Source organism: Panthera uncia, chromosome A2, assembly GCF_023721935.1.
Source record: "Panthera uncia isolate 11264 chromosome A2, Puncia_PCG_1.0, whole genome shotgun sequence".
Taxonomy (NCBI): Eukaryota; Metazoa; Chordata; class Mammalia; order Carnivora; family Felidae; genus Panthera; species Panthera uncia.
The window spans coordinates 5528984-5539380 of record NC_064816.1 but is presented as its reverse complement, the minus strand read 5'-3'; the positions used below and the strand labels follow the sequence as shown (position 1 = coordinate 5539380).

At 46.9% G+C, this 10397-nt stretch overlaps 1 protein-coding gene across 1 annotated transcript; it reads right to left on the bottom strand.

Annotated features, from left to right (window-relative positions):
• Window positions 1-6707: 6707 nt before the first annotated feature.
• On the bottom strand, window positions 6708-10037 carry CD209 (CD209 molecule). The gene is made up of 8 exons (XM_049639817.1): window positions 9907-10037; window positions 9674-9748; window positions 9446-9532; window positions 8659-8736; window positions 8267-8344; window positions 7899-8050; window positions 7339-7451; window positions 6708-6954 (listed from the first exon to the last, which is right to left on the bottom strand). Exons 1-8 carry the CDS (start codon window positions 9944-9946, stop codon window positions 6813-6815), a joined length of 765 nt encoding a protein of 254 aa, XP_049495774.1. The 5' UTR covers window positions 9947-10037; the 3' UTR covers window positions 6708-6812.
• Window positions 10038-10397: the final 360 nt, after the last annotated feature.

The following is a 10397-nucleotide window of genomic DNA, read 5'->3' as shown; positions in this document are numbered from 1 at the left end:
TTTGTGATAACTAGATTTCACTTCCGATGCAAGCCCTGTTTTCTCCTGGCCCTTTCCTCCAAGCCTGTCATCACAATTGACCACACGTTCAGCCCATAACTTGGGACGGAGACCATAGGAAGTAGAGATGGGCAGGCATGGGGTCCTCAGCAGCATCTTTGGGCTCGCTCCGAAACAGGACTTTCAGTTACCTGAGCCAGTTAGTCATTTGTTCATTTTTTTACACCTGTCTGTGTTGTCACCTCTTGCTAACAACTGCACACATCCTAACCCATACACACCCTTACAGCTGAAAAGGACAAAGCCAGTCCTGGGCCCTGAACAGGGAGATCATTTTAAATCCCTGCTTTTAGGAATGGGGTGAGAGGCATGTGTCTTATTCGGCTCAGGATGCTATTTTAAAAATACCATAGACTGTGTGGCTTATAAGCAACAGGGGTCTGGAAGCCGGGAAGTCCAAGGTCAAGGTGCCTGTAGATTTGGTTCCTGGTGAGGGCTCTCTTCCTTGCTGGAAGATGGCTGCCTTCTCGCTGTACCTCTCATGGAGGAGAGAGGGAGCTCTGGTGTCTCTTCCTCTTCTTTTTTAATTTTTCAAAAATGTTTATTTTTAAGAGAGAGGGATACAGAGCGTGAGCGGGGGAAGGGCAGAGAGAGAGGGAGACACAGAAGCTGAAGCAGGCTCCAGGCTCAGAGCTGTCAGCACAGAGCCCAACGTGGGGCTCGAACTCATGAACCAGGAGAACGTAAGCTGATTGCCATTTGCAACTACGTGGATGGAACTGGAGGGTATTATGCTAAGCGAAATTAGTCAATCAGAGAAAGACAAACATCATGTGACTTCACTCATATGAGGAATGTCAGATACAAAACAGATGAACATATGGGAAGGGAAGCAAAAATAATATAAAAACAGGGAGGGGGACAAACCATAAGAGACTCTTAAATATGGAGAACAAACAGAGGGTTACTGGAGAACAGAGGGAGCATGGGCTAAACGGGTCAGGGGCATTAAGGAAGCTACTCCTGAAATCATTGTTGCACTATACGCTAACTAACTTGGATGTAAATTTAAAAAAAATTAAAAATAAAATAAAATAAAAATAAAAAATAATAAACTTAAACAGCTACAAAAAAAGGGGGTCTAGAAATTTCCATCTGATTTTGACAAGAAAGGATGAGGTCAAGAGAAGAGATGTTTCCACATAACAAGCCAGTAGATGATATTCATAGTTGATAACTTGAGAAGAGTCTCATAGGCCTATAACCAAGAAGCAATGGCACTGGCCACAAGATCGCCCAAGTGGCCATGAAGGTGGACAAGAGAACCACCTCCCAGCTTTTCCACATTTGCCAGGAACCTGTCATTTGGGGGATGCTGAGTGACAGATCCAATCCCCTCATAGATTCAAACGGACAGAACAGAATATTTAGTGAAACATTAACTTCCTTTTCATTGGGGTAAAATACACATAACATAAAATTGACCATTTTTACCACTTTAAAGTGTACAATTCTGGGGCATTGAGCACATTCACAATGTTGCGCAACCATCCCCACTCTCTGGTTCCAGAACTTTTCATCACCCAAAAGAGGAAATCCTGGACCAATTAGCACTTACTCCCCTCTCCCCTCCCCCAGTCCCTGGCAACCACGAATCTGCTTTCTGCCTTTACGAAGATTTGCCTACTTTGGACATTCCGTATATGTGACACTTTGTGTCTGGTTTCTCCCACTGAGCATAATGTTTTCAAAGTTCATCTATGTTGTAGCAGGTGTCAGTACTTAGTTCCTTTTTATGACTGAATAATATCCCATTGTATGAATATACTAGAGTTTGTTTACCCGTTCATCGGTTGATGGGCATTTGGGCTGTTTCCTCCTTTTGCCTATTGTGAATAGTGCTGAACTGTTAGCTTTTACTTGACCTTTCCTTAGTACCCTATATATCTAGTGATGGCAGTTCTGTTTACTGATGCCATAACCTCTGTTGTCCGCATCCCACCCTCCACTGAAGACCACCATCTTGGCTGTGGTTTGGCTGTGGTCAATCTTCAGTCTGGCAAATAAGGTCAGCTCAATTGGGAGTCCCCTGTAAGCCTAGAAAAACAATACCAATGCCACTCATGTCTTTTGGTGTTAACAACATTATCCATTAGTATCGGAACAGTTATGAAGAATCTCAAGAGGGTCCCACCATGGGGAGATCTACCTGTTTCCCAAATATTTCTTCCCAAAGCAACAGAAAACAAGAGGGGGAAGCAAGGTATGGTATAGCTTGAACACAAAGAATGCCAGAATGTAAAAGGATCATGAGGAAAAGTGAAGAATCATGGAATTGAAATATGAGGGCCCCACCCTTGTGCTCCATGCTTGAATCAAAGGCAATGGAGGAAAACTACAGTGGAAACAAAAAAGGGAAACTAGCAAAACAATCTGAGGTTGATCTAGAACTAGCTCTGGATAGACTAAGCTCACCCTAAGCCTGAAAATACTGCAGTGATGCCTGAGCAGATCAGAGAGAGTGCAAATTCTAGAAAAGGAATGAATATAAGGGACAGTCTTCAATACGCATAGCTTCCGGAGAAAGAAAGGGGGAAAAGGAAGAGAGAGGAGCTGGTTGGCAATCTGGTGGTGAAGAGGAATGGAAGGGGAAAATGTAGAGCCCTTCAAGACAAAAGAAAACTATGAATTGGAGGTCTCTCAACCTATTCCTGCCACCAACAAAACAGAACAAAAAATACTAAAGTAAGTCCCTTTGCTGTGTTGACAGAAGAGGGCGCCATCAAGCCTCATAGCTCATGGACTGTTCCCAGTAACAAAAACCCGAACAAAAGGAACATAGTTAAGTCCACAGAGAGTAATTGCAAAAATTCAGGAAATGAAAATCCACACAAATCAACAAAGGAAAAACGACTCCCAGAAAGGAGTCAAGATGTAGAAGGAAATTGTAAGTCAGCGCTCCAAACAGAATTCAATACTGTGTAGTCAAACGGGCATTTGCCCATATGAAAAAAAAAATCTCCTTACATCAAAAATTCAAAAACTAAAATACTGACACGGACAGGGATAAATGAAGGAAATAAATGGAAGAAAAGGCAAAATTATCTCAGACCTGTAGAATAAATTATAAGGTGCTCAAGAGAGAATAGACTCCAATGAAAATTTGATAAAGGGTAGTAGAAAAAAGACAGGAAAACAACAACAAAAAATAATAATGGCTTGAGAAAGAAGTCAAACAGGGTCAGGGAGAAATGGATTAAAATGGAAGTCCAGACTGAAAGAATAATGTGTGTATTTTTGGAGTCCCTGGAGAAGAAAGACAAAATAAAACAGAGCTAAATATTTAAACCATACTCAAAAAATTTTTTTTCAGAAATAGAAAATTCACCTGAATTTACACATTGAAAAGGCTCAGCAGGTACTTAGGAAAATTAACCCAGAATGGCCGACTCTGAAACATATTTTTTTAACTATTCAATTTCAAAGATTAAATCTTCAAGTCCTCCAGATCAAACAATTTACCAACTCAAAAGAATTCTACTGATTTAAGACTTCTCAAAACTAACATTCAAAACAAGACAGGGGCGCCTGGGTGGCGCAGTCGGTTAAGCGTCCGACTTCAGCCAGGTCACGATCTCGCGGTCCGTGAGTTCGAGCCCCGCGTCAGGCTCTGGGCTGATGGCTCGGAGCCTGGAGCCTGTTTCCGATTCTGTGTCTCCCTCTCTCTCTGCCCCTCCCCCGTTCAGAGGTGGAGATGTTAGGGAAAAAAAAACTAAATAAGATGTAAAAAAAAAAATTAAAAAAAAAAAAAAAAAAACAAGACAACAATGAGTGTCATTTAAAAAACACAGCAAAACTGGGCACCTGGGGGGTTCAGGCGGTTAAGCAACCAACTGTTGATTTCAGCTCAGGTCATGATCTCACCATCTGTGAGATCAAGCCCTGCGTCAGGGCCCTTAAGATTCTCTCTCTCCTTCTTTCTCTGCCCCTTCCCCATTTCTCTTTTTTAAAAAACCCAAACTTTAAAAAACAAAACAAAAACTCAATGAACAAAAGCACAAACCTAAGATTTGATACCCAGCCCAGCTGTCCTACAATTACGCACAAGATGTTAAGGAATTCTGTACCCATTAGTCTTTGCTGAAGAATCCATGAAAGGATATACTTCAACAACAGGATAATTGTTTCTCACAGAGATATGAATTATAAATTCTGAAACTACTTCCTGTGTATTCTAGGATTGAGCAAATGATTAGCAAATATATTGTGAATAATGAGAGCCAGGTCTCTCACTGTTGCTGAAAGATGTTACAAATAAGGACAGGGGAGGGGCGACTGGGTGGTTCAGTCGGGTAAGTGTCCGACTTTGGCTCAGGTCATGATCTCAAGGTTCATGGGTTTCAGCCCCACATCAGGCTCTGTGCTGAGGGCTCAGAGCCTGCAGCCTGCTTCAGATTCTGTGTCTCCCTCTCGCTCTCTGCCCCTCCCCCACCATGCTCACGCACACATGCGCTCTCTCTCTCTCCCAAAAATAAATAAAAACATTTAAAAATTTTACAAAAATTTACAAGTAAGCACAGGGGAAAGGCCAGAATGAACTCTGCAGTGTTGGACAGGAAGTAGAGTATCAGTATGAATTTGTGCTTTTTTTTTTTTCTAAGTAATCCTACACCCAACAGGGGCTCGAACTCACAACCCCAAGATCAAGAGTCGCATGCTCTACTGAGTCAACCAAGCATCCCTGAACTCATAGTTTTTAATATATGTACACAGACAAGTAGATACAGAAATAAATATAGAAGTGTATGTGTATGTGTTTCGGTTAGTACACATGCATGTATTTCCTAGCTCTGCCTCCTGAGGAGACCTAGAGCACTGGACACCCCAAACCAAAAGCATACCTAAACCATAATGAGATAGCACTTCACATCCACTAAGATAGCTATTATAAAAAAATAATAATAGGGGACGCCTGGGTGGCTCAATCGGTTGAGCATCCAACTTCAGCTTAGGTCATGATCTCACGGTTTGTGAGTTTGAGCCTCACGTCAGGCTCTGTGCTGACAGTTCAGAGCCTGGAGCCTGCTTTGGATTCTGTGTCTCCCTCTCTCTCTGTCCCTCCCCCACTTATTGTCTCTCTCTCTCTCTCTCTCAAAAATAAGTGAACATTAAAAAAAAATTTAAGAAAAAGAAATAAAGGGCACAGATGCCATTTTAAAAAATTAAAAATTAAAAAATAAAGTGAAAAAAATTAAAAATAGGGGCGCATGGGTGGCTTGGTCGGTTAAGCGTCTGACTTCAGCTCAGGTCATGATCTCACAGACCATGAGTTCGAGCCCCGCATCAGGCTCTGGGCTGATGGCTCAGAGCCTGGAGCCTGCTTCCGATTCTGTGTCTCCCTCTCTGTCTGCCCCTCCCCCGTTCATGCTCTGTCTCTCTCTGTCTCAAAAATACACGTAAAAAAAAAAATTTAATATGTATACATTAAAAAAAATTTAAGAAAAAGAAATAAAGGGCACAGATGCCATTTAAAAAATTAAAAATTAAAAAATAAAGTTAAAAAAATTAAAAATAGGGGCACATGGGTGGCTCAGTTGGTTAAGCGTCTAACTCTTGATCTTATGGTTTGTGAATTCGAGCCCTGTGTCAGGCTCTGCACTGACAGTGTGGGGCCTGCTTGGGATTCTCTCTCTCCCTCTCTCTCTGTCCCTTCCCCCCACTTTCAAAAGAAAATAAAAATAAACTTTAAAAAAAGGAATAATTGACTAGTACTTATCAAAAAGTTTAAGGACACGAAGACAATTAAGACACTGAACGTCTGGAGCTGTAAGAGGTACATTTGTGCTGTTTTAAGCCACAAAGTTTGTGGTTATTTGTTACAGCATCAATAGGACACTAACACACACATTTAGTAATAAAGTTTTTATGGAGAAAGTCACAAAACTTTACTGAAGGACATTTAAAAGTGCTGTATAAAGACATGATGTGTTCAGGAATGAATGAACACATAGATAGATAGATGATAGATAGATAGATAGATAGATACATTGATAGATGATAGATAGATAATAGATGGATAGATAGATGGATAGGTGATAGATGGATAGATAGATAGATAGATAGATAGGAAATAGATTGATAGTAGATAGATGATAGATACACTGATTGATAGATGATAGATAGATGATAGATGGATAGATAGATACATTGGTTGATAGGTGACAGATAGATAGATAGATAGATGATAGATAGATAGATAATAGATAAATGATAGATAGATGATAGATAGATAAATAGATAGATAGCCAGACACATAGACACGTACATACTTATATGTATATATGTATATTCCCAACCCAAATTACAAATTAATCCAAAACTGTATCTGAGAAATAAAATACACAGTAGTAGAGAGAAACCGAGTGAAAGAAAACAATACCCTAGTTTATATAAAATATAATATAAAACTATAGTAAGTGAAACAGTGGCCAAAAAAATAGACAGAAGTTCAATGGAACACATAATGCAGTGTGTGACTTTATTAAGGGGATGTCATGGGGGGTTTTGGAGAGGGGCTGAGACCATCAACAGAAGAAGGGAGACATCTACAGCCTACAAAGGGACAGATCTTAGAGGAGAAGGGGGTCTCGGAATCTCTCTCAGGATCTTAAAGACCTCCATGCAGGAGAAGGATGGGAGTCCACCAGCAGGAGAAGCAGAAAGAATGAAGCCCGAGAGAAACGAGCAGCATGCATGCATGAGCTCGTTGCCTGATCTCTGGAGACGGGGTGGGGCACGGGGAGCACTGGCCCTCAGAGGCCCGGGCAGGGGGACGAGGGCTTCTTACAGATCCAGAAGTTTTCTGTACTACATCTGTTGTCATTCCAGCCGTCACTGTACAATTCCACACAGTCCTCATCCCCGTGGTTGTTGGGTTCCCCTTCTTTCCAGAAGCTGTGAACACCATCAAAGCCATCGGCCCCCCTGCTCTACCCAGAGCCCACTCCCCAGCCCACCCTTGGAAGAGCTGGTCCCCGGCCTTTGGTGGCAAAAGCCCCAGTAGCAGTCAGAGAGTGGCGAGGATTCAGAGGCAGCGTTTTCAAAACGAGGGTTCAAACACCACTCCCACTGGAATCAGTGCTTGCAAAGTACAAATGCAGATTCCTGGGCCCACACCTAGATTTATAGAATCAGACTCCCCCACCCTGGGATGGAGTCAGGACTCTGCATCTCCACCAAGCAAGACCATCAGATGACGCTTTCCAATTCCAGAGTCTGAGCATCCGGGTTTGGGTTTCAGTGCCCACCCTTCCCAGGCCATTGTCTCTGGGAGATCACCTGAGTTGGAGGGGAGTGTCGTCCACCCATCTCCAAGAACCCTCATTGTGGTGGTCACTGAGGCCGATCCATGTGCGCTGGCTATTTTTTGTATTCCAAGACTTCAGAAATTTCTGGGGCGGGGGAGGACGGGCAGTGAGACATCACCCTTCCCCATGTCTGCCCACATTCCCATGGTCCCCTGCCCCCTCCCCACGGAAGACCTGTGGTCCAGCCGATAGCCCTCACTCAAGTTGTATGTGTTCACACGCACACGTATCGTGGCTGTGTTAACGTGCGTACACATGTGGAAGCGTGTTTACTTGAGCCTCGGCTCCATGTCTGGGGAGAGATTCTGCACAGTCTCGAGAGGGCTCTGAGTTCCCTTTCTGTTCACACATGGGTTCCTCTTGGGCATGTTCTTCTCTCACATGACCTTCCCAAGGCCACCTCTTCCAGGAAGCCTTTCCTGCCATCTCCCCGCCCCAGGCCTCCATCTCGGGGAGGGCAGAAGAGGGACAGAAGGCTTTTCGCTGGCCTTCCCGAGGTCCCACCCCAGTCGGGCGCTCTGCTCAGCTCACCTGCTCCTCAGTGCTGTTGATGACCACCAGCTGGGCCCTCATGTTCTGACACGAGGCGATGGACTCTTTCCAGGTGTTCTGGGTCAGGGAGAAGAAGTAGCAGCTTCCCTGGAAAAGTTCCCATTTCCAGGGGCAGTGGCGGCACAGGCCAGCTGGGGAGGAGAGTGGGGTTGGGACAGACAGGCCCCCAGCAGGTGCATCAGATCTTGGGAACCCAGGGCCGGGCCCCTGTGTTCAGCTGTCGGCTCAGTCCCCAGGAAATCCGTGTGACGGACCCCAGCCTGAGGAAGCCAGGAGCCATAGAAGGTGGGCTCCAGCCCCACCTGGGATCCCCAAACTCCCTCCCGACCTTGGCGTCTGACGCTTACCCAGGGTGGCATTCATCCAGGTCAGCTGCTGGAGTATCTCCTCCAGGGATGATTGTTTCTGGGCCTGAGAAACATCCCCTGGGAAGAGAGGACTTCAATTATTAAGCACCTAGGGTGTGCTTGGTGTGGAGAGGGCCTCGTGACAACATTATCAGTAGATTTCACAATGGACCCCAAGAGTCCATTATGCTAACAACAAAACTGAGGCTCGGAAAATGACTTGCCTGACATTGTCCCCAGGGTCTCACCCGGGGATCCAGTCTCCTCCCCCACCTCTAGCCTCCTTCCTTCACCCCTGCGGGGAGGGGTATGCGGTGGCTCATCCAAAGTCACACAGCCTCTGAGCCCTCTCCTGCCCCAAACCCTTCACCGAGGGGCATCTAGCCCTTCACCAAGGCCGGGGCTCTCCTGATGGTTCCTCTCCCGATGGTCCCCTGTGTCTCTCTGCAGGGATTGGTGGATCCTGGAGACTGCAACAGACCAGAGGATTCCCCTTTATTTATTTTTTATTTAAAAAAAATTTAAACATTTATTTTTGAGAGAGGAAGATAGAGACAGAGTGTGAGCAGGGGAGGGGCAGAGAGAGGGAGACACAGAATCCGAAGCAGGCTCCAGGCTCCGAGCTGTCGGTACAGAGCCCGACGCGGGGCTCGGACCCACCAACCAAGAGATCATGACCCCGGCTGAAGTCAGATGCTTAACCTACTGAGCCACCCAGGCGCCCCAATTTTTTTTAATGTTTATTTATTTTTGAGCGCGAGAGAGAAACAGCAAGTGGGGGAGGGATAGAAAGAGAGGGGGGCGGAGGATCCAAAGCAGGCTCTGTGCCGACAGCAGGGAGCCCCATGCGGGCCTCAAACTCATGAACCATGAGATCATGACCTGAGCCGAAGTAGGACGCTCAACCAACTGAACCACCCAGGAGCCCCGAGAATTCCCCTTTCATCAGCACCAGCTTCAGGCCTGACCTGGCGTCAAAAATCTAGTTTCAAGGTCTCTGGGAGCCTAGGTCCCGTGTGGAGGAAGACGAGCTACATTTCACAGATGAAGAAACAGGCTCAGAGAGGGGTAGTAACCAGCCCCCAGCCACACAGAAGGCGATGCGGAATAGCACCGAGACCTTCCCAGAGGGACAACCTAAAGTGACCCAAGACTCCGAGCCCCCAGCCTCCGACTCACCTTGAACCAGAGTGGTCACCAGGAGCATGAAGAAGCCCAGAGAGACGAGAAGCAGCAGCAGAGGCAGGTGGGCCTGGGTCAGACACCCTGAAGGACCAGCAGACGGGCAGAGCTGAGGTCCGCAGGGACGGACCCTGCCCCAGCCCCCCCCCCCCCTCCATGCTGAAGCGGGGGCCTCTCGGCTGCCCCTTGCCCAGATGCCCGCTCTGGACACGCCCACCTCGGTACCTGGCAGGCTCCGTGAGCTCCTGAGCAGGCCGGTATATTTCTTAGCCAGTCTCTGGTTCCCAAACATCTCCACCTCTGAACGGGACAGAACACACTTAGCCGAGCTTTGAAGCCGAGCCTGCCCGAGCCCCGCCGTCAGGACTGCAAGCCCGAGGCCAGGCCTGACTCCCCCAGGAGCCTGGAGGGAGCCCGGCCCTCCCTGCCGTCACCCCACGGTGGGGGCTCAGCCTCACCGGGGTCATCCGGCTCCTTGGGGTCACACATCTCCGCCATCCTCCTCTTCTCTCCGGCTCCCCTCCACGCGGTGGTTTTTATAACCCCACGTGCTGCCCCAGCAGCCCCTCCTCAGGAACATTCCTCCCCGATTCAGGAACAAGAACACAAAACAGGACGCTGCTTCCTCTCGGAAAAGAGGGTGGAGGAATGAAGTGCTGACACAAGTAGGGGAGAAGGCACGGAGGGTGGGGGCAGGAGCCGCACGGTCAACCCCGGGGTCACAAGGCGCTGTTCCAACCCCTATCCAGCCCTGCGAGCGCTGGCCCGGCCTGGTCGGAGTCTCCGTTTCCTCAGGTGGGAAGCGGGACAAGCGCCCTGCCTCGAACTGTTTCTGTGAGGTTTACCACCGGGTGCTAGTGCTGGGTATATACATCGCCTATTCTAATAATAGGTACTCAGTAGCAATAGCGTTTGGCACGTGCCTCGCAGTTCCCCAGGGTGTGTGTCC